This window comes from Herpailurus yagouaroundi, unplaced genomic scaffold (assembly GCF_014898765.1).
Source record: "Herpailurus yagouaroundi ecotype Mexico unplaced genomic scaffold, PumYag 166, whole genome shotgun sequence".
Taxonomy (NCBI): Eukaryota; Metazoa; Chordata; class Mammalia; order Carnivora; family Felidae; genus Herpailurus; species Herpailurus yagouaroundi.
In genome coordinates this window covers 24900946-24926218 of record NW_024412407.1, presented here as the reverse complement: position 1 = coordinate 24926218, position 25273 = coordinate 24900946, and the positions used below count along the sequence as shown (strand labels likewise).

The following is a 25273-nucleotide window of genomic DNA, read 5'->3' as shown; positions in this document are numbered from 1 at the left end:
AAGTGTATTTACCTCTTAATAATACGGAAAAGGTCCTTAAGAGTTTGGGGAAGATGGAGGCTGGAGTAGACTTTCCCAACTGATCCCTTCTCCTTCTCAATTCACCTTCTGAATTAATACACTAACTGTGAAAGGTATCTGTCAGGATACTAGAATAGGATTAAAAATAAATTCTTAGAGTTTCTTTCTCTTTCAATACTTTTTAATTTTCTTCTCTGTTTATTCTTTTGCTCTTTAGTTATTTCCAATATGGCATTTGGGAAATGGAGAACACAAACAATATTCTAGCTAATTCAGCAAAAGTTGTTATTTTGGGGGTAAATTAACTGGGTCAGTTTTCTACTTAACATTTTCTAATAGAAAATATGTGTTGTTACTTCCCTAAGTAATCTCAGGAAAAAAATACTTTATGGTCACTCTTCTGTCTTCCTTCACAGAAAGTATAATGTATTCACATATCCTCATCTAAGACCTTAAGATCTTACAAACATAAAACATTTCAGCTTCAAAGTTTTCTGCTTCTCTCTCCTAAGACAAAGAACAACTTATTTGAATCCTCTTCCTGTCAATCCTTTTTCCATGTTCTCTCAAGAAATGTTTCCTTAGTTCCCAAAAGAAAACTATTTCTAAATAGTCCTACTTCTAACACTATTATTATCTTTATATCTTTCATGAAAATCTTATTGGATGGATGATATATCTAAAATTATATCCATACTGCACCACATTATAGCAGTTATTGATATTTAAATAAAACATTTTCTGTATGCCCTATCTGTACTCCTATTTTAAGGTCTATTTCGGTTGCCCTTTTTTGGGGGGGAAACCCCTCCCAGGATATCTCACTGAAAGCAGGGTGTTTGTCCTAATAACTTCCAATGCATTTTATCTGGTACTCTTTATAAGGCTTTGATTCATTTATAAGGCTTCGTTTCATAGAGTATGGGTATATATTTAATACGACTGTAAGCCACTGGAGTACAGCATATCTAATAAATCTGTGCATCACTCACATTTCCAACTCTGGCTACCAATGCATGTTTGTTGAATAAACGCATGGCTCAATGTATGTATGTTATTGATCCTTATTGATCCTACCAGACTCTTAGCTCCTTGAAGACCCAGTGGTTAACCCGACTGCTGGCACATAATATTCAATAAATGCCATTGAATGAAAAGTAAAGCTGTCAATTGCAAGACAGGTAGCTTCTGCAAAGGGGTACCTTGCTTTTGGGTGGTGGGCTGTTTGTGCTCTTGTCTGTGTGAATGCTGGTAGGAGATACAGCAGCACCGAGGTTGCTTTGGGGAATGCCTGGGAGCTTTCCTCCTGGAGATACCTGCATTGCAGCTAGCTGGGCAGCATATAACTGCTACAGAAGAAACAGGGGAGAGAAAGAAAAAGAGAGAGAGAGAGAGAGAGAAAAGTGACTATCAGTGATAAAATAAATGCACCTCTCAGAAAGTACCTGTATTCAGATGTGGTAGTTTTCCTGTGAGGATTCTTGTTTACCGCCCTGGAACATTTAAAGAAAGAAATTGTCATCTCAACGTTCATGACTTACTTCTCTGGGGAGAAATGACAGATACTACATAGAAAGGATTTCAGCTTTAGGATGTCCAGGGACTCCAAACAAATAACAGTCATTCATATTTACTTTTTCTCAATGGTAGGGAAGACAAGTATATCATAACATTTGGTCAAGACCTCTTTTTGCTCTATTTTAAAATGTACACAGTGTGTTACAAAAGAATGCAGCTTCATATACAAAGTAATTTTCTTACGATTCATATTGGTTCTGTTTTGTTTTGTTTTGTTTTGTTTTACTTGTTGAAATGGGGACCTGTAACAATTCTTTTTCTAATCATTAGTTGTATAGAAATACAAAAAAAGCCATTGAGAGGGAATGGAAGGAGAGTATTTCAAGAACACTATCTGGTCAGTCTACCTACATTGATAAAATTAACTGGATGCTTGCCAGAAATCCACTTTATGTCATGATATATAAACACAGACAAACCTGAAATTATCTTGAGGATTAGGGTTTTAAGGAATACTGTCTGAAACATGCCCTCTTCCACTAAGCCACTGCATAGTCATTCTGATTAAATAACCAGTAAAATATTCTTCAACAAATCAAATTAATAATAAGAAAATTTCACTTTGATAATAATTGCCATATGATATAGTATCTTAAAACAAGGAGACTGTTTTAGATTAAAATAGTCACATCAAATGTCTGGATTAATTCTCTTTTCACCTCCACTTAGCAGTGTGTGAAAATTTTAAGATCTGGATAGAAAAGATGTGCGTGTGTGTACAGCGTGTGTGTGTGTGTGTGTGTGCAAGTTAGAACTTCTGTAATAAAAAGACTGGTACTAAAGAAAGAAGCTCTCAAGGGAAAGTACTGTGACATAGTTTATCTTGATTTTTCTCCACAAGAGAAAATTCAAGGGATAAAACTGCTCAGCATAAGCCAGAGACCTTGATAAGCTGGGGACGGGGGGGTCCTCTCTAGAAACAAAACTTTGAAACCTGAGGACAGGCATATATTTACATGAAAACACACATACATTGTTCACAGTTTCCAGATACTATGGTCTAAATGAAACAGAGCATTAAAACTATTGATAAAATTATGTTTTTATTATGCCAACTAATGCAAGATACATTCCAGATACAGAAACACCAGAGGAATAAATTTATACTATCAATAATGATTGTCCCTTCTTCCCAAGTGTGTGTGTGTGTGTGTGTGTGCGCGTGTTTGTGTACACGCACATTGGAATAATTATATTATTCTTTATTTCAGTCAGTGAGAAAGAAAAGACTTAATTAGTAAGTCTTAGACTGCATAAAGAGTAAAAGGATATGACGTCAAATACAATGACTGGGAGTTTATCATTTTTTTTAAATATCAGAATTTATCCACTTTCCACACTTGTGTTAAAAACCTTTGCATTATATCCTATAATTCAAAAAAGTAGTTTTTTCTCTCCTCACCCTAAACTGTTCATGAAGTTATTAAGAAAACAACCAATATCCCAAGATACCACTATGCAAATTTAAATTTTGTCCAGTAAAATACATGTATCAAATTACATATACTGAATTAAAAAATATTTAAAAAATTATCTGGATTGCTATATATTATAAATTTAATACTGTGTTATATATTATATCCTTGTCTTTAAAAATTATTCCAGTGGGTATTATGCCGAGAGGCTAACAATACATGTTACTGGTTTGTACACACTAAATATAAGATTGTTTCATAACTACTAGAGATTGACATGGGACATTTTAACATCTGTCCATAAACAAATGTGAACAAAATAATTATTCAAGATTTTAATTTCATTATTAAAGAATTATTTCATAATTTGAAAAAATATTGACTATTTGAGTTATTTAGATAATTAAATAGATGAACCAGTCACTATAAAAGGTGACTCAATGTTCAAATATTAATCTCTATAGACAAACTCACAACTTGCAAAGTATAAGAGCTACCATTGAAAATACAAGTATAAATATACTCTGAAACACTTTATTGAATGTAAGGTTGGAGGTGACATACATTTGGAATAAAGAATATCATAGACATTCTTTCATCATTCAAATAAATGTATTTATTTTATCTTTTTAAATATGAAATTAAGGTTTATCTTAATTAAACTGCCCTAGGAAATGCTTTTGAGTGGAAAAAGTAAAAACCCTAAATTTTTAAAATAGGTGGACCCATTTAAATATTTTTATAATAACGGTATGGTATCATCTACCTTACTGGTACTTGCATATAATAAAGAGATTTAAAGTAATTTATAATGAAAATAAAATGTCAGGAGTTACTAGTCAATCAGAGTATGGTTAACATTAGGTAGCTGTTCATTTCTTTCAATCTCCCATATCCCCTTCCTCCTATTTGGCTTTCTCCTACTTCACCAAGGTTTGGAAGTAGGAATTATCTATTTCCAATACTTTTTATTTTGTGTGAAATATACGTGCTTCTTACATCTTATAGGAGCATGAAAAAGGCCTCAAGTCTTAGGGGATCTAACACACTTCAAGTCTGCACAGATAAAACAAACCAGGAATTTTAATACTTCTGGGTCCTAATTTGGACCTAATTCACAAGTTAAAAGGAAATTTCAGTAGTTTTAAAGAAGCTGACAGTGTTCCTCATAGTTGGCTACTATGTAAGGGTGGGCAACTGGCAAAAAAGAAAAAAAAAGTGCTGCTGTGACTTATTTTAATTCTATCTTTTAAAAAATTTAAGTTCACCTGTCCATGCATTAAAATGTATGTGCTGGCTAATTTTGAAACAAGGGAATTAAGACACAATATTATTTTATTTCACTTCTTACATGTTCTTGAAGCAAAACCAAGAATAATACAGAACCACTGGTTGATCTTGTTGACAGGGAAGGGTTACAGAATCTAGTGGTAACCAGAAGGCCATCTGAAGTAGTGAGCATTCTGTGAACTACAGAGCCCACTCCCTTATTGTAGATGCCTCAATACTTGTGTATCTAGATGTTTTTTTTAAGTTTATTTATTTTGATGGAGAAAGAGAGCATGAACAGGGGAAGGGCAGAGAGGGAGAAGGAAGGGGGAGAGAGAGAGAGACAGAGAGAGAGAGACAGAGAGAGAGAGAATTCCAAGCAGGCTCCACAATGTCGGTGCAGAGCCCAAAGTAGGGCTTGAACTTACAAACTGTGAGATCATGACCTGAACTGAAACCAAGAGTCAGACGCTTAACCAACTGAGCCATTCAGGCACCGCTATCTGTATACTAACTATATAAATTTTTTAAACAAAAACTTGGCTAACATTTTTCTTTAAAAGACTACAGATAAAACCAGAATTATATACAAGATGTATTATGATAAATATACTTTTATGAAAAGCAGTTAAGTTGTTCTAAACATCAGAAAGAAATTGAGAGATCCTAAACATAAAAAGCTAAAGCTTATAGAGAACACTCATTTCATGAAGTTGACCAGACTAACAGAATAACTGTTTTGCCTTGCAGAATAACTTTACTGTTATCTTGAAACTCTTGTTTTAAGCTCTAAAATTCTCCAACTCGACAGATCATTAGGTTTTCCACTCTTTATATTACTTAAAATATTGTGTTCCTATTTCCTTTCCCTTCCTTCATCCCTATACCTAATTCAATGATTTTTTAAGAAGAAATTCATGTAAAATAAAAATCATATAAAATAAAAAATCACATAATCAGTGGAATCTATCCATTGATTACTTAGTGTCTTTTTGGTGCTCATGTGTCCATAAGTGTATACACACACATACACACACACACACACACACACACACACACACACTCACACACAAGTAACTCGCTTTTATTTCAACTTGCTCCATAAACACACATTCTTTGTTTCTTTAGCTCTTTCAAGGACGCATGGTTTTCTACTTCTAGTGTACTTCTACTGGAACAGTTAAAAGTAGGATAAACCTCACTAATAGCAGTTCTGAACTAGTGACCTTGGGCAACTAAACCCAGCCACAGTTCCTTCATCTGCAAATTCAGGATAAATAAAACTGAGCTTATTGGGTTGATGTGAGAGATAAATCACATAGTGAGTATCAAATACTCAGAAAAACACATGGCAAAGAATCCTTAACCAGTAAGTAACAGTGCTAATTATTAAGCAATTAATTATACCAAGAAAGAAACTAACAAGGTAATATACATGTGCTGACTTCCTACTATATACTCTGGACTGTGCCAAGTACAGTGGAGGATACAAAGCATGCTTATGCATAGTTTCTTCCCTAAATCAAGATTGGTAAACATAAAACAATGAGCATGTTAGTGTACTATAACTGTATGCCACTTTTAAAGTTGTGAAGGCAAAGGAAATGAGTCAGTATGATCTCATGTGTTTTCATAGAAGAGATATAGCTAAGCTAGGAATAAAAAAGGAGGTGGCGTTCTAGGAAGGGAGAACAGTTTAAAGGCACAGGAGCAGGAATGAGGTAGTTGAGCCAAGGGAATACAGAAGATGGTGTGGAACAGTGAATGGCAGAAAAGATAGTGACTAATTGAGTGCACACCCTGTGAAGAGTAAACCAGTGCTGGGTTTGTAGGCTAGTTCACCTTATAGAAGATCTTGAAATAAAGACAAAGTTTAAATTTAGTATGTAGGCAAGAGAAAGCCACTGGATTTTTGAAAGCAATATATGTGATGTTTTAAACTAGAATAAAGATAAGACAAGGTAGAAGTTATGCGGTTATTAAAATTTAGGAGCGATAATTTTTTTTAAAGTTTATTTATTTTGAGAGAGAGAGAGATAGACCATGCATGCACATGAGCAAGCAGGGGAGGGGCAGAGACAAAGGGAGAGGGAGAATCAGAAGCAGGCTCCATGCAGAGCCTGACACGGGGCCTGAACTTGCAAACCCTGAGATGATGACCTGAGCCGAAACCAAGAGTCAGATGCTTAACAGACCGAGCCACCTTGGTGCCCCAGTAATAATTTTAATGATAACTTGAGTTGAAGTAAAAGTTGTGGAAGTGAAGATGAAAAAAATAAAACCAAGTTCATAGCATAGTGGACATCTAAATGACTACAAATTAACTGGGGAAAAGAAAAGAAAAATGAAAGAGAAGAACAGAATGTATAGTATAATTTATATCGTCTTTACTTCATAGATAGAATATGTAAGTATTCACCTATCACATATTCTCATTTGTGTATACAATCATTATACTATCTTGTAAGACAGCCAAAACACATGAATTTTCTTCTTTAGTTTTTGAAAAAAAAAAAAAAAGAACTAAGTCATACAGATTTCCCTATAATTCATATCCTGATATTGAAAATGCTAGAGCCATTCCATCATGGGCTTTCCCTAAGGTATAGCTCATTAAATATATTTTTTTAATATTAAGGGTATGATGTACTGTATCTATAACAACATGACCTTGAATTATATTTATCTTAGTTAAACTCAACCAGTATTATTTTTTCCTGTAATGTACTACATGTACCAAAGCACTACTAGGCAGTGGGCTGATAGTTCATTAGCAGGCATTCTTCCTGTTGAACTACAGTGTGGGGTCAAAACAAAAATCTGACGGGATGATGACAAACAGATATTTTAACCTGTGCGAATGAATTGTTGCTAATTTCAGGGAAAACAGTACAGTTGTGTTTGGACAACTCCGCCTTTAAACCACCAGTAGATACAATTGTATTTTCTTGCAAAGGTAGCCATTTCTACACAGCTATCCTAAACTAGAGGTTGGTACTCAGTGAAAGGGGTGGAGAAATTCCACAAAACAGATTATTTAAATTCTAAGGTAGACTATTTGATTGCTTCCTTGAGATCATAAAATTTTGCCACTTTTTCTTAATAGATTATTTCCCCCAGATTGTTAAAATTACAACTTCACCTATTGTTGCTACTAACTACCATCTGGAGTATTTGGATTGAAAGTATTATGCACTGACAAAAATATCTATCACTGGTTGGTCCCTCAAACGATTTACTGACTAGTAAACTCCTTGAAGGCAAGGATTTTGTGTCTATTATTTAATGCTTTCTCAGGAAGTCTTAAAGGCAAGGAAAATTAGAAATGAATAAAGGCATAAATGAACTGCATAAAATAAGACGATTAATTTTCAACAAACATAAACCTCTGGTACATATTTAATATATATTTAATAATGGCAGTAACTTTTTGTGAAAGACCTTTTAAAAACCTAGAAGGAAAGACAATGTTTTTACTACTTGAGGAATTAGAGAAAAGACGTAACAGTGATGTTGATAAAACTTCCCATTCATCCATTTATTTCATTTACTTACAGGGACAAAGAAACAGTGCATTTCAAAACCTTATCAGCATAGGAACAAAATATAGTATAACATACTTGTTGTAGTCATAATTATAACAGTAAATGAATAAGTCAATGTGGAATTATGAACCAAAAAATTGATAAAGATTATAAGAAAAAAGTTAATACCTTAAAAAAAAATAGAACCAAGCATTTAAGCATATAGATACTCTTAACTGTTTTGGAAAAGACAAATAGGAAATGCCTTCTTTCTGATAAAGGGATATACACTATTTACTCAATGAATCCTAAATATTTATTATTCAGAGAATAAACAGGTATTTAGCAGGGTCTATGGTTGTTACACAGAAAATGTTCTTTGGGATCCTTTCCTCTTGGTTAGTTCAAGAGATCCTTTGATCTTCATTAGATTCTTTTCTCTTGGTTAATTTCCTTTCTATTTTTCTCTTCATTTTTTATTTGAGAGAGAAAAAGCACACGTGCCAGCCAGGGAGAGGGGCAGAGGGAGACAGAGAGAATCTTAAGCAGGCGCCATGCTCAGCACAGAGCCCAACATGGGGCTCAATTCCATGTCCCCGGGATCATGACCTGAGCCAAAAGCAAGAATCAGTCGCTGAACAGACTGAGCCATCCAGGCACCCCTCAAAGTTTAAATTTCATTTGAAATGGGATCTATTTTCATACCTCCCTTTTGTGTGCCCAAACGATCTAAATAAAGGTACAGGAGACAGGGAGGACACCACATACTGGCAATTACTCAGGAGCCAGTAGCAAATGATGGTGAATGGCTTCATCCAATTACCTTACCTTCCTTTACTACAGGCATGGATTAGGACATGGGGACACTCTTTGGGAAAATAGTGCAAAATAAGTCACATTCACCATTCTCTCTCCACCTTTACCTTCCCTTTATCTGACTCCCTGCATCTCTGCTCCCCATATCACAAACTTCATCATATTAGGTAGGAGAGCTGGGTACAAAAAGCATTTAATGAAAAAAAATAAAATAAAATTATGACTGAAAATGTTGTCTTTTCTAAATGCTATGTAGTAAAACATACGATTTTTTCAGTAAATTTGTAAACATTTACATTGCCATTATCTGAATGAGGAGTGCTAACAGACGGCACAACGATTTCATATAATTTTTGCTAAATTAATTGTTTAAAATTATTTCTATAAATAGAATCATTTTCTCCAAATGAAATATCATACAAACACCAAAAAATAAAAGAGAGAAAAAAGAGGTATACTATACAAATGAGTTTAACATATTTTTAATATTTAATCAAATGAGACCAATAAGGTTGTTTTAATTTATCCTGAGAACATAAATAGACATTGGGATGAAAGTTGAAGTCCTTTAATCAGCCTTGAGGGTCAAGAAAGCCCTCACTCAGAAATAAGTAGTAGTCACTTCTAAACTCTCACATACACAAACATGTATAAACCTAAGTTTTTAAAAAGAACATCACAGAACTAAAAACCCCCTGATTAATAGTCCCTTGAAGTTCAAATATATGTACAGAAATGGCAGAACATTTTGATCTTAAGTGCAGGGACTGAAATCTGGCAACAAAAATTATCATACATACAATGTGTTAACTACTTGGATTAGAGATTTTCAAATGTATGTGTTGTCATTTACTATGATTTAAAAAATAGGTAAATGTGTACTTCTAAAGCTTAAATCAAACTTAAAAGATGTGCGTTAGATCTAATGGGTAAGAAAAGCATTTGTTTGTTTTTTAGGGGAAGAAACAAGGAGTAACATTTGTGAGGAAAAATTCAGAAAGCAATTTCAAGGCTCCATAAGTGTTATCTTTATAGCTTAATTTCAGCTTCTTAATGTAACTTAAATGTGGAGTTTAAAGAGAAACTAATGTACTGGAGAAAATCTTTCAAAACATATCAGCATGTTTCAATGTGAATAAATTTGCATTGCACATTATTTTTCATAATGTTTCTTCACAGAAAATTATCAAAGCAACTTGAGTTTAAACATGGGACTTCTTTCCCTAACATTGTCAGCTCTTCTTTCTGATGTTATCCAAGTATATTGCAAGAAAAATAGGATAGGTCTTAAATTTGCTGGATCCCAGGGCAAAAGTGCAAAGAGAAACTCACATGGCAAATTTATAAAAACTTACAATTTACAAATTAATCTAATGAAGTATTTAATAAAATGTTTCATTCTCCCATCCTGACAAACGTACCTTCAAAATACCAGAATGCAAATGAAAACCACAAGGATGGCTGTTATAAAAATACTAGAAAATAACAAATGTTGGCAAGAATGTGTAAGAATCAGGACCTTGCTGGTTGCTGGTGGGAATGTAAAATGGCGTAGTCACTATGGAAAACAGTATGGTAGTTCCTCTAAAAACTATATAGGATTACCATATAATCCAGCAAACCCACTTCTGGGTATATACCCAAAATAATTGAAATCAGTATAATAGATATTTGTACACCTGTGTTCAGAGCAGCAGTGGTCACAATAGACAAAAGGTTGAAGAAACCCAAGTGCCCATCAATGGAGGGAGGGATAAACAAAGTGTGTAATAAACATACAGTGGAATATTATTCAGCCTTAAAAACAAAGGGAATTCTGGGGCACCCGGGTGGCTCAGTCAGTTGAGCATCCTACTTGTACTCAGGTCATGATCTCATGGTTTGTGAGCTCAAGCCCTGCGTCAGACTCACTGCTCTCAGAGCATAGCCTGCTTCAGATCCTCTGTCTCCCTCTCTCTCTCTGTCCTCCTACCTACCTCTCATGTGCTCCATCTCTCTCTCAAAAATAAACATTAAAAAAAACACAAAGAAAATTCTGACACATACTATAACATGGATGGTCCATGAGGACATTATGTTGTGCTAAATGAAATAAGCCAGTCATAAAAGACCAAATATTTATGATTCCATTAATACAAGGTGAGGTGTCTAGAGTATTCAATTTCATAGAGACAGAAAGGATGGTGGTTGCTAGAGACTGGAGTGAGGCAGGGAAATGGACTTAATTGTTTAATGGGTACAGAATTTCATTTTGGGAAGATGAAAGTTCAGGAGATGGATGGTGGTGATGGGTGCACCACAAGTAAATGTGCTTAATGCCACAGACTGTACATTTTAAAGATGTCTAAACTGGTAAATTTTATGTTATGCATATTCTCTCCCCAACCTCCACACAGATGATATAGAGGGCAAGTTTTAATTTAGATTCTTGATCTCCTTCGTGCTCCATGTTTGGGCCCACAGCCTGCACTCCTTCTTTTCCTATCCCCAGCGCCATTCAAGAGAAGATGCTTGGCTTTGGTCCTAGATGGCCTAAATTTCTCGTCTGTGACTGACTTGCAAATGGCTTCTAAAGTAGGGTCCAGAAGGTGACATGGCTACAAGCCCTGCTAGACATGAACCTTTAAGGAAGTCCAAGATAAAGGCAGAAAGATATTCTAGGCAGAGTAAACACAACATGCAAAGTTACAGTGTCAACCTTTAAATCAACTGAAAAATATACCTATAAGCATTTAAGAATTTTCTGTATACCGCACAGGACACTTCTTAAAACAGAGGCTCTCCCCTTCCCTTTTTAAAATAAAAGAACATGTTCATTCTACTTCTCCTAGGCAGGATGTGAGGTTATTCGATTTTATAGTCACTACTGGAGCAGTGCTAGAAGAGACTAAACAAAAAGAGATCTGGTTTCTTTCACTCAGCGTAATGTTTTTGAAGTTCTTCCATGTTGCAGCATGTATTAGCAGTCTGCTCCATTGTATTGCTGAATGGTATTCCTTTGTATGGATAGATCATATTTGTGTGTGCATTTATCCAGCTGATGGACATTTGGGTTGTTTCCAATTTTAGGCTATTATGAATAATCCTGCTATTGAACATTCCTGTACAAAGTCTTTGTGTGTTTTTGTTTCTCTTGACTACCCAATTCCTAGGATTGGACTTGCTGAGTCATAGGGTAAGTTCAAGTTACTTTTTTAAGAAACTGCCAAACTTTTCCAAAGTAGCTAAACCGTTTTACATTTCCACTAGCAGTGTTATGAAGGTCCCAGTTTCTCTGTATCATCAATACTTGGTATTGTCTATCTTTTTGATTATAACTATTCTAGTAGGAGAGAACTGGTATCCACTATACCAGTGTTTCCTCAGTGACTAAGGATGTTGAGTACCTTCTCGTGTGCTTCTTAGCCATTTCTATGTCTTCTGTGGTAAAAATGCCTACTCAATCTTCTGCCCTTTTTTAAAAAAATGAGTTTTTTATTAGTTGTAAGAGTTCTTAATATTCAAATTTGATTGTAAAGAATAAAACCTACCGGAGAAACTGTGTGAGGGTCTAGTTTAATAGCAGTGTATAGCTATTAGAAAAAGGTTCATAATGGTAGGTAATATAATGACAATACAAGAGTAATACATTTAAACATACTTTCCTCTCATGTAAATTTTTGTATACTTATGCAATGATAATTTTTTTATTCTTTAATTTTCAAAAAAAATCCTATGAGAGAAGTACAGTGATGATTGTGAAGGGCTATTCACTCTTTGTCCCCATCAAGGAACATTAGCATGGTAAAGCGAGCTCTGAAAGTTGATGACTTTTAGAAACCACTAAGGCGACTTCTGGAAAAAAAAATGAAGACTAGACACTTAGGGCTAGCTCTCAAGACTGAGAATCTTTTCTTGGTCAAGTCTGTGAGGATTAAATTCCTGGGGTAGAGAGTAAATGGTTAAAGTTCTCTCCTAACTTCCTTGGTGGTTAAACCCTAGAAGCTGGGTGGGGGGTAGGGGTATGAAACATTCCTCCTGTTGCTTCACCCTCACTACCACAGTCCAGGGAGGAAAGTGACTGGGGGGGGGGGTGCCCGTGTGGACATGGCAAGGGTTTTCACTTCATCTCCAGTCTAGAGTTCCAACTGGGGAGTTTTTCCCAAGGGAGAGAAGGGAGTGACAATCTGGGTATACCAGGAACTAGGGTCACTTGGAAAAGCTATTTGAAGTAAGTATACACAATGTGAGAGATCCATGATCTGCTGTATTTGGACACAATTCCTAAGGAAACTTGAGGGCAAGAAAGATGCATCAAACAGAAAGAATAAGTAAACCTAGACTTATTATAGATTTGTCCAAATGGAGGATAACTAATAGCTAGTATATCAAGGGTGCAGAATTAAAAAAAAATGAAGAAGTTGAAGGTATTGGAACATAAGAGCTTCAATATCAGGTTACACAAGGAAATGAGTTAGGTGGACAAAGCCTCTAAGTCTGGATGACCAGCTGACATCTAGAGGTGAGTTCAAGATGGCAGGGGGGCAAGACACAAGGGAAAAATAAATGTTATCCACTTCAGAGAAGGAATTTTCTGCCTTCAGAGAAAACAGGTGAGCTGTGTGGAAAGCATGTCTGAGGAAACAAGGGGCTGGCTGGTAGGGGCTCCAAGGCAGAGACTCCTGCAATTATGACCCACACCTCCTTAAAAGTATCACTCCTGGATGATGTGCCTTAGAAAAGCTGGCATACAAAAGTAAAATATTATGTCTGGCTAGAGTGCAGTTATACCATTAAAAAGCTATCATGAATACATGTACAGATGCTATAACGTTATATATGTAAAGCTGCTATCACCAAATGTTAATAATACATAGACAATCTTTATTACTTTATATTAAATTCAGTCCCACTCAGTGTGATACTTGGACAGAATACAGAGCTATCAATGAGGAGTGGAGTGTTGATAGGGTGTGAAGATGGCATCTTGATAAAAATTAAAGAACACATTTGAACTTACTTAAATTGTAAGACCTTTTTCACAGGTATGATGCTCTCAAGCTGTTTCTGTCACACTGCAGATACTGAAGCGTATAAATAAGAGATGCTTCAAATGTACTGGATTTTAAAAAGCTTTCTTCATTTTGTTAGACACCAATAAATCTTGAACAGTTAGAAAAAACATTTTGACTTTTACAATTGAAGCCGTTCCTTAAAGATCCAGATATATTTGCAAGAGTCATGCAAGAAAACACCAACAGATAGTTTATCTATCTCTCTCACTCCCTCCTCGATTTTTCTACTCCACAAGCCATCTTCATGTACTGCACAGTAATCCATTACAATATGTTCCAACATCTGCCTCCCCATATGATGTATGACCTATTCGATTGACCCTTTTTATGCCGCTCCAGACTTTCTGCTCATGACTGTGGGAGGAGGAACGTTTTGCATCTAGTCCTGAGGTCACTAACCAGTAAATACATCTCCATTTGGCAAGGTAAAGGGGACACTGGCTGGAAAGGTCTGCAAATCTTTTATATATCAGTGACGATCCTCATAGCTTTAATTAGTTTAATTTATAGGGGGAAAAAAGGTACTGCTGAGAATCCTTTGAAAGTAACAATAAGAGGAGAAATGCTTATTTATCAAGGGGAAAAACTCTGTTGTTATCACATATTTTTATTTACTATAAGAAAGCTGGGTATTATCAGAAAGACCTTTAAAGCAAATGCTTACCTTTGACTAAGTTCATAATTGTGAAATAATTGCTCATTTTATCCCAATACATTGGGGGTGGCATGTTATAATAATCAAAACATTAAAAATAGTGAGCATTTTTATTCAGTAAAAAAGAGAAATTGTGTGTTAAGTCATATTAAATCAGACTATATATTATTTTGTATATTGTAAAAAAACCTACTTCCAGATTGCATACTTGCTGGAAGCTTGAAAATACTTGGCACATATGGGGAGAGGCAGTGCAAGAGCCATGATTTTCTCAGTGACTACGAAGTGCCACTCACTTTGCTAGAAGTCTGCATGCTATTTCAGGGATCACCATAACACGTCTGTGTGTGCAGTGGGGGTGGTTCAAAAACTTGACAAAGATAAAACAACTAGTAGTTTCAGAAGTCTGGGTATCCCCTAAAGTTTTCCTTTCTACTATGTGTCATACAAATTTACCATATGGGGATAACAATGCTACTATTAAAAATGCTTTCCAGGTGTCTGGGTGGCTCAGTTGGTTAAGTGTCAAACTTCAGCTCAGGTCATGCATGATCTCACGGTTTTTGAGTTCAAGCCCCGCACTGGGTTCCGCGTTGACAGTGCATCTCTGTCTCCTTCTCTCTCTGCCCCTCCCCCATTTGCACTCTCTGTGTCTCTCTCAAAAATAAAAAATATATATATATATAAGATAAAAATCTTAAAAAAAAATAAGGCTTTCCAAACTTAAACGTTATGTGATGAATTCTCTTTACTGCAGTGGGATTTCCCTAACTGCTTGCCAATGGAAACAGGGATTTTCCCTAACCTCTGAGCCAATGATAGTTTACAAGCCCAGGGGTTAAAAGGCTTCAAGAAAAAAGACTTCTTGCATCACTAGTGACAGAACTCTACTCTCCCTGAAGAAAGCACAGCCATTTAAGATTTTTTTCGCTAGTTATTTTGTTCAATAGCTGGTACCAACAGACAGCACATATGATGGGTTAGAATTAAAAACACTTCTTCCTATGGATTTGTCCCTTATTTTTTCCTTCATTTTCTCTCGTAAACGTTTATGACTAAGAGAAAATTAGATATTATATTAGTGTTGGTTATTTGACTACATAAATTTATCTAAATTTTGAGAGAAATCTGGACACAGAATGGTAATAGCAGCAAAAATAACCATAATAGCTAAAATGTATAGGACTCTTACTGGGTGCCAGGCCCATGCTGTCTCTCTCGGAAGCTTAGGAAATAGACACTATTCTTATTTTGCAGAGGAGGCCACTGAGGCACAGAGAAAAGTAAAAGTCATTGTCTTAAGGCACATATGTCAGAGGTAAAGCTGAGGGTAGAATCCAAGACTTTAAAGTCCATAACTCTTAACCAATGCCTTATGAACATCTTTTCTGGTCATTTAACTACAGTAGTAGGGTTTGGGTCTTTTGGGCAAAGAGGTGGACAAGGCCAGGGAGGGCAATTCTAACAGTACTTCTGACAGAGCCTGGGCTCTTATGATAAGAACTATCTTACGGCAGCTGTAGTGCAGGAAAAGACATGAGAAGCACCCAAGAGGACATTTTTCCTAGCATTTTCATCCTCCTTCTTCTTGGCCACTGCCAGTTGGAAAAAAAAAAGGTTCAGTTTGGTCTGCTTCTCAATCATGGTGTTTTAAGGGCATGTAAGAGAGAGCGATGATATGGTCAGACAGATCGGGAAAGGCTCCTCTACAAATACGATTACTTAGGGGTCAGAAGAATGAGAGGATGCAACTGTGCACATGGAGTAGGAAAAAGTACTAGCAAAACAAGCTACTGGTAGGGTAGATCATGACAAAAGCAGAGTACTGGAAGGGGGCCAGTGAGACTCTAGTGTGGTGGGAGGGATGCTCAAAAAGCTAGATGGGAAGCCATAATAGTTTAAGAAGAGGAATGGCATAATTAGATTTGCATTTCTACAAGACTAGTCTAGCTATAATATGAGAATTGATTGGAAGGGTTTGATACATCTACCCCCCATTTTAATGGAATAAGATTAACATAATCACTTTTTTACATGATTTAAAACTGATTCAAAATCAATTATAGAATAAGTCTGGCTATATACTTTTCAACATTCTTAGTCTCATCCTTATTTCAATATTTGCCACTTCCTGTATAATTTCTGTGGAGAATTTAATCATATTTAAAACTTTATATTTTTATTTAATTCATAGTCACTAACCTTGGTTCTTTTGGATAATTTAAAAAAGAATAAGAAAAATGCATTAAAAATGAGTCATTTGCACTACCTACACCACACATTACTCTTAAATCAATTACAATAATAGAAACACACTCTAATAGTACCTTGCCTTTACAATGTGTCTTGACTCTCATTAGTTCTTCTAATCATGGCAAGCTTCCTTTTCAATCGCACACGACATACTTCTCATATATCATCAGAATAGTCCAGAGAAATAGTCAACAATTGTTAACTTCTGCTTTCCTGCCTTAAATTGATTGCTTCATTCAGTATTTATTTATTGGGCACCTATTATTTACCAACCACTGTTCTAGACACTTAGAACACATCAGTGAACAGAGATCTCTGCCTTAATGATAGGATTTTAAATGTTTTCCTCCCCAAAGACTTGTTAGACTTAATCTTTCCTTCTATCTATCTAGTACTTGTCTAATATGCCCCCATATGTGACACTATATGTGACTTGTGGTTATTATGATTGGGAATTTATATATCCATTACTCTTCATATTTTTAAATGAATACTGCTTTTGAAGAAGTGAGGTCATTCTTGAAAGTACATGATTGAGTGATACATGCTTACAACATGGGTACACCTTGAAATCAATAAACCAGACACAAAAGGATAAACATTACATGATTTCACTTATATAAATAGGTAAGTCCACAGAGACAGAAAGTATAATAAAAGTTACCAGCGGGGGCACCCGGGTGGCTCAGTGGGTTGAGCATCTGACTTTGGCTCATGATTTCACGGTTCAGGAGTTTGAGCCCCGCATCTGGCTTGCTGCTATCAGCTAAGATCCTGCTTTGGATCCTATGTCCCCCTCTCTCTCTGTACCTTCCCCATTTGTGCTCTCACTCTCAAAAATAAATAAAACATAAAAAAAGTAGTTACCAGGGGCTGAGGGAAGGGAGAATGGAGAGTTATTATTTAATGGGTACAGAGTTTCCATTTGGGATGATTAAAAGTTCTGAAGGTAAATAGTGGTGATGGTTACATAACATTCTGAAGGGATTTAATGTTATTAAACTGTACCCTTAAAAATGGTTAAAATGATAAATTTTATTTTTATGCATATTTTACCACAAAAGTATAATAATTAAGAGGGCAACAGAAAGAAGAAAAAAACCAAACACTGTTTTCCAGTACCACATTACGCTTTATTTCTTTAAAACATTTTTTTAATGTGTTCCCATGTGTTGGTTCATTTTGTACATTAACTCAAGAGAACATATTTAAAGGGGGAAAGGAGTAATGGTATTCTAAAGTAAAAGGAGGTTGGAAATATTAGATTCTTTTAAAAAAATACTTACTAAAAATTACCCTTTTGGAAACAAATACAAACAAAAGAAAGAAGAGTATGTTCTAAATCAACCCAGTCCAGTAATGCCCCTTTCTTTCAAGTTAATGATTGCTCTGAAACAGAAGCTACAAGATCATGTCAACCCTTCGTTGACTTTGCAAAAAGCACAGCATTTGCCAGTTCTCCTGTAAGAGGTAGTTCTTTCTTCACTTTCCCCTCCTACTCCAAAGCTAGCTTCTTTTTCATATTCAGATGACTGTTTATGAGCTCAATCCTGTTTCAACTGTCACTCTTTACATCAAGGAAAGATAGATGGGACACACCAACCCCAACCTAAATGACCTTTGGATGTGACAAGAGTTTTAGGTCAGCCTTGCTAAATGGAGGCCTTGGTGTATCGAGACATGCCTTGGGGTGAAATTTACAGTGAATTTATTATCTCCCAATGCCCTTTGGACTGCTTCCCACCATCAAACACTATGGCAGCACTTGGAACAGGAAGAAATACATTAACTGGAATCTGATCGTTTTAAAAGGTTACAGCTGCCCAAATATAATTTAATTTCATACTTGCCCTTTGAGGGTTTGGTGTATATTTTCATTTTATGACTGCAAATGATAAAGCTCTTAAGATTCCAGGCAATAAAAGGAGGGAAAAAAAAGTATTTTAAGGGTTAGAAGTCTATTCAGTTCATACTCAATGAGTGAAGTGACAAATTAGCTTTTTTAAAAAAATCTAACATTTCTCTTTTTTATTTGGACCATCTCTTATTCCTCTTCTGATCCTACACGTCTATGTTTGGTTGAAATTAGTATATGAACACTGACCTCAGATCTCAGCCAGTTTGAAAATAAAAAGGTGATAAAAGAAAAAAAAATGAAGATAAAGTCAATCTGATTTAAAGTAAAAATACTTTAGTATAGGGGACACATTTTTCAGTAGTGTTCTCTCTCATGATTGGGAAAATTTACCCATTAGGGTATATCAACATCAAATTGACTTACCATTGATCTTGTACTTCTATAGTATTTCACACTTCCACAAACTTTAACAAAAGGTTCACAAAATCTTCTATAAATGCCACACCACAGCCTCATTAGTTTAATTAGTAAATATTATTACTATTATTTTATTAACAGAAAGTAAAAGGTATGGTGTTATTAATTCAATGGAATTAATCAGAAAAAAATAGAAGCAAAAATCAGATAGAATTACCTACAGTTTATTATTTTAGCCATCAAAACAAAACAAAAATTTGCCAGACGTCACAGTTCTTTAAATATCAATCCAATAGAGTTGGAGGCAATACAGTATTTTGGATTCGCTGCTAATAATGAGAAAAGCCACATAGTGAAACTTTTAATCTATATGAGCCAAATACAACTTAAAGTTGTGTGTGTGTGTGCATGTGTGTGCGCACGGGCACACACACATATATGTGTGAGCATATGTGTGTACACATATGCATTCATTCATCATTCTTCAATTTAATCAATAAATATTTCTTGAAAGATATTGAACTAATTCCTGTGAAGTTTATACTTAAAAAATTTACAGATTATTTTAAGAGGGTGTTCCTAGCATTAACAACGAAACAAAGAATCAGCATTTAAGTATTACGAAACTTAAACATAGCAGATAATTATAAGCACTAAGGTATCTTTATTAGCAAATTAATTTCCTGTTGGTATGTCACTAATTTAAATGCATTTTGCATAGTATTTAATCTGCATAACAATTCTAAGGGTCAGATATTACTATCCCTGTTTATAGATTATGAAAATGTAGCCTAGCAAAGTTAAGAAATCTGCCCCACATAGCAAATCCAGTCCTAAGACTCAGATGCTCTGGATGATAAAGGGTAATAGGTCCTGTTCTTTTATTCATTCATTTATGTATCCCTCTCTCAATCAACAAATATTAAAGGCTCACCTAAGGTGGTAACAATGAAAAAGCAAACATTCTCCAAGAATCAATTCCCAGAAGCTCTTGTAAAAAGGATATTCTCATTTCTCTAAAGATATAGGGATGGCCAATAAGCACATAAAAAGATGTTTAATTTTACTAATCATTGGGGAAATGCAAACCAAAGCCACAGCGAGGTATCACCTAACACCCATTTGTGTGGCTATTATCAAAGTTAAACAAAATGAAACAGCAAAAACCATAGAAAATGACAAATGTTGGCAAGGATGTGGAGAAATTGGAACTCTTGTTCATTGGTGGTAGAAATGTAAAACGGTGTGGAAAACATGGCAGTTCCTCAAAAAATTAAACCTAAGGTTATTAGATGATGCAGAAATCCCACTTCCGGGTATATACCCCAAATACTTGAAAGCAGGGACTAAAACAGATCTTTGTACATCCATGTGCATAGAAACATTATTTACGATAGCAAAAGGTGAAAACAACCCAGATATCTGTCAATGGATGAATGGGTAAACAACAGGTAGCATATACTAACAACAGAATATTATTCAGCTTTAAAAAGGAAGGAAGGAAATTCTGACTTGCTGCAACATGCAACCTTGAAACATTATACTAAATGAATAAGCCAGACACAAAAGACCAAACATTGTATGATTCCACTTACATGAGGTACTTCAAATAGAGAGTTCATAGAGACAGAAAGTAGAATGGTGGTTCCCAGAGACTGGCTGGGGGTCGGTGCTGGTGAAAACATCAGGAGTTATTGTTTAATGGGTATGAACTTTCCATTTGAGATGATGAAAAAGTAGTGGAGATGGGAAGTGGTGATGGCTTTACAACATCAAGAATGTACTTCATGCCACTGAACTCTGTGCTAAAAAATGGTTAAAATGGTAAAGTTTATGTTTATGTATATTTTACCATAACAAAAAGTAAATCTATGGAAGCTTAATAAAAATTAGCAAAGCTTGGATCACAATCAAAATTTTAAAAAATAAATGCAGAAATTAAATACTTAAGTCCAACAAAATCAGCGGAGAAGGTACTGTAAAAAAAAAAAAAAGCCAAATAAGGGTGCCTGGGTGGCTCAATTGGTTAAGCATCCAACTCTTGACTTTGGCTCAGGTCATGATCTCACGGTTCAAGAGTTTGAGCCCTGCCCTGACAGCGTGGAGACTGCTGCTCGGGATTCTCTCTCTTTCTCTGCCCTTCCCCTGTTTGTTCATGTTCTCTATTTCTCTCTAAATAAATAAATAAATAAATAAATAAATAAATATCCAAATGAACAAAGCATGAACAAAGAAATGCTGGAATTAAGGAGAGCAGACACAGCTGAAAGCCATATTAAAATAGTGGGCTTACAAGGATGCCTGCTGAACTAGAAGATAGCTTGTTCCTCTTAGCTTTGACTGTCTTGTCACAGTTACGTTTCAACTCCTTGGGCAGTCGATGACAGAACTTCTTTCCCAGGTGGCTAAAAACATGAGGGAATTTGAGGGGTGATGAAGCTGTCTTGTTTCCTGACATGGTGGTGATGGTAGTGGTGGTGGGGGTGATGGTGAAAACTCATAGAATTGTGCATCCAAAATAGTCAATTTTACTAGATGTTCATTTTAGAAATTAAAAAACAATTGAAGATACCATGTAAAAATGGAAAGAATCTTATTCATCAACTTTGACTTATAATTCTGAAACACTTGGGCCTTCCTTCCCAAGAAAGAGACAGGAAAAGTGACAATTTGCTAGCACTGTAGATTACAAAGATTTTTGAAAACATTATAAAATTCAGTCCTGATCTTTCTGTATCTCCAATATCTCCATATGGGTATAAAAATGAATTACAAATAGTTTGAGTGTGCAGGAGAGCAGCTAGCCAGGGGTTACCACCCACCATTTGAGATAATAGGAGTATAAAGTACTGAGAGTAGACTATTAAATAAACAAGGTGAAAAGCAGTTCTTTCCATTTCCACTGATGCTAAGAAACCAATTGTGCTGTACTTTCTTAGTATAAAAATAATGAGCAGAGCTTTCACATCTACATGTTTCCTTTCCAAGAGAACTCACGCTTCTTTCCCAATCTATGAAGCATAGTTTGAAAACATACCAATTCTAATGGGAGAGTGGGTAAAAACAGGACTGTTTCAACTGTTGGTGTTCTGGTCTGAATGGAAGCCTGTATCATTGACATATTTGGTTTTATTAATAGAGAAAATGAATAGGCTAGGATCTTCTGAGATCATTTAGAATGTTATGAATTCTATCTAGAGCAAAAGAAAAAAGGCCCAGATATACTTTCCTCTGATAGTTTCCATCCTTGCCATTTGAATATTCCTAATTCCAATTTCTGACTCCTCTGCTCATATCTGGATTACTCCTGTAATTATTTAGTCAACAAGCAAATACATCCAAAAAAGATAATTTTCCCACTTTTTCACTGTTGTGGGAGAATAAAAAAGTGGTTACAGCCTCAGATCTTGATAAACAAGAGAAGAGAAAAGACCTGAAGAAAAGAGAAGAGGGGAAGACAGAGGTAAAGAAGGATTAACACAGGAGGGCAGCTAAGAACATAGGAAAAGTTAAGTGAAGAGGGAAAAAAAAGGAGACACAAAAGTAAAAACAAAGAGAAAGATTTCCGACAAACAGGAACAGAAAGGCCAATTTTTAACTTTTAAAAAATATTTATTTATTTATTCTGAGAGAGAGAGAGAGAGAAAAAGAGAGACCATCCCAAGCAGGCTCCGCACTGTCAGTGGAGAGCCTGATATGGGGTTCAATCCCATGTACCAGAAGATCATGACCTGAGCTTAAATCAAGAGTAGGACGCTCACTTGACTGAACCACCCAGGCCCCCCAGAAAGGTTGATTTTTAGAATTATGTTCCTATTTTTTTTTAATTAAAAAAAAATTAACGTTTATTTATTTTTGAGAGAGAGAGAGAGACAGAGCATGAATGGGGGAGGGTCATAGAGAGAGGGAGACACAGAATCTGAAACAGGCTCCAGGCTCTGAGCGGTCAGCACAGAGCCTGATGCAGGGCTCGAACTCACGGACCGCGAGATCATGACCTTAGCCGAAGTCGGACGCTTAACCGACTGAGCCACCCAGGCGCGACCCCCCCCCCCAAAAAAAACCAGATTTAAAAAAAAAATTTTTAACGTTTATTTATTTTTGAGACAGAGAGAGACAGAGCATGAACGGGGGAGGGTCAGAGAGAGGGAGACACAGAATCGGAAACAGGCTCCAGGTTCCGAGCTGTCAGCACAGAGCCCGATGCAGGGCTCGAACTCACGGACCGCGAGATCATGACCTGAGCCGAAGTCGGCCGCCCAACTGACTGAGCCACCCAGGCGCCCCGATGTTCCTATTTTAAAACCTTTATCAGCCCTAAGGACAAAAAAAGTTGGTAGTGTCCAAATACCGTGACTGTAATTAAAAAATGACAGTATTCTGATTACTGCCATGAAGTTATTTTATGTGAAATTGTTATTTATTTACATCTAGATAGCTCTTCCTTTCTTGTGTTTAAGTATGCTGTTAGGTTGTCTATTGGGCAATCTAGTCCTGGTCTGACCTGCTCATCTATCTTCTCATTCCATGGAGCTACCTAATAGGAATAAATAAAACTTTCTTGCCTAATCGGATCTTCAGAGCTAGCTTGATTATTTTCAAGTGTGTAAAGCATTTCTTTTGAACGTCTCAGATCAATAATTGCCTCATTACCCTTGTCTCATGTTTTCCTTGACAGCATATGAATAAACGTGTCCATAAATGAGAGAAGTCCACTTGTAAGGTGCAAAGGCTCCTTCTGGGGATTTCTGGGGCTACTGGTTATTTTCACTAGTCCTTTTTTTGCTTCATTTTTTTCCTTCCTCCATTATATATAGGTAGGACAGCTAGAGGTAGGACAGTAATATGCATTTTACAAATAAGAAAACTTGAGTCATAACAGATTAAATGATTCAAGACCAGACTCCTACATCACTTCAAAGGCAGGCGAGACTAGAACCCTTATTTGTTGAACAATTTGGGTCGTTAGGGGGATAATGATGGTTAGATAAGCTACTTTGGCTGCCTTTACTATGCCCTAACTATTCTTATGCCCTAACTCTCCATGTTGTAAAACTCTCTTCATTGTAACAAACACTACAACTTTCCAGTAGCACATCCCTTCAAAAGGAAAAGCTCGTTCCTTTCCCAAATGATTGCCAATGCCATAAAAGCTCTAGTAACTCACGTGGAATGAAAACATTAGAGAGATAGATTCTATTTATTTTTAGGAAGAACTGAAACATAGGTTTCTTGTAGTCTTACATGTACAAGAAAGATTATTTTAAAAACGTATTTTATTTTCGTAAAGATATTCTGCTTGCATCAAGTACTTGAATAAGATGGATTTCTACAATAACCATACTCCTTTGTACTGTAAGACATAATTGCTATATCCTAGACAATTACTTTCTGACTTAAATTACAAAATAATTTGTTAGGCTCTTTTCTGACAAGGGTAAGTACTTGAACCTAGGAGATAATAATGAGGATGACAGCAGCTAATGATGGCTGACAGCTTATGCTATACTGAACATTTTGTATTCAGTATCTCATTTAAACCTTACACTAGCTTTGCCATGCAGGAAGAAAATTAGCAAATCTCACATGTGAAGAAAGTAAGACTAAGGTATTGAGTACCTTGACCACAGGCACACAAACAAGGTGTCTCATAAAACAAAAGCCCATAATTCATTATATAGTATATAACATTTGCATATTATTTATTTGTTAGATTTATTTAAATAGTTAAAAATATTTAAATCAAGGTTGGGGAATACGTTTAACAGAAAGGAGGAAAAACAGCTAAAGCCATTCAAGTCATCTAACTAGTTACTATGCCGCATACTACTAAATAGCAAAGCAAAGATTGAATCTATGACAGGATACTTTATGGTTTCATAATGTATTTGATGCTAGCCTGTGTCTAAGGTGACACTAAAACATCTAAGTTTAAAATTGCTCTGGAAATAAACCAGATAAAAGATTAATCAAATGAAAAAGGAATAAAAATGAAGACACATAGGGCCTAGCTTTTTTTTTTTTTTTATTGTTTGGTTAAGTGTCTTGGCATAACTTCTATGTTACTCAAATGTTTTAGGTGCATGGTTTATAATAACTTAAGATTCCTTTACAACTAAAGAGCTAATTTAGAGGGAAACTAGTCATATGAAAAATATTTTGAGCACGTACTTGAAGTGGCTGGAGTTGTAGGGCACAGTATAAAATTCCAATGGAAACTTATCTTAAAGCAACTACCATAGATGGACAACATTTGCTATATAGTTCTGCCTCATTCCTAGAAGGAAGTGATTGCAATTTTCACTATCGCTATTACTTTTTTTTCCATTCTATGTTGAAGAAGTTTTAATAATGGGAAAAGGAAGAGACCGCTGTTGTAATGTTCATGTTGGAGGCATTAATTATGCTGGCCC

General features: G+C 35.6%; 1 protein-coding gene across 16 annotated transcripts in view; it reads right to left on the bottom strand.

Moving 5' to 3' along the window:
- SOX5 (SRY-box transcription factor 5) overlaps positions 1-25273 on the bottom strand; it is a 1021040-nt gene that overhangs the window by 68925 nt on the left and 926842 nt on the right. For 15 of the 16 annotated variants that reach the window (XM_040488995.1, XM_040488992.1, XM_040488993.1 and 12 more), the window contains one exon: positions 1224-1370. The exons of the other annotated variant lie outside the window; for it this stretch is intronic. In XM_040488995.1, coding sequence (XP_040344929.1) covers positions 1224-1370 — 147 coding nt within the window. The remainder of the gene's footprint in view (positions 1-1223; positions 1371-25273) is intronic. 16 annotated transcript variants of the gene reach the window in all.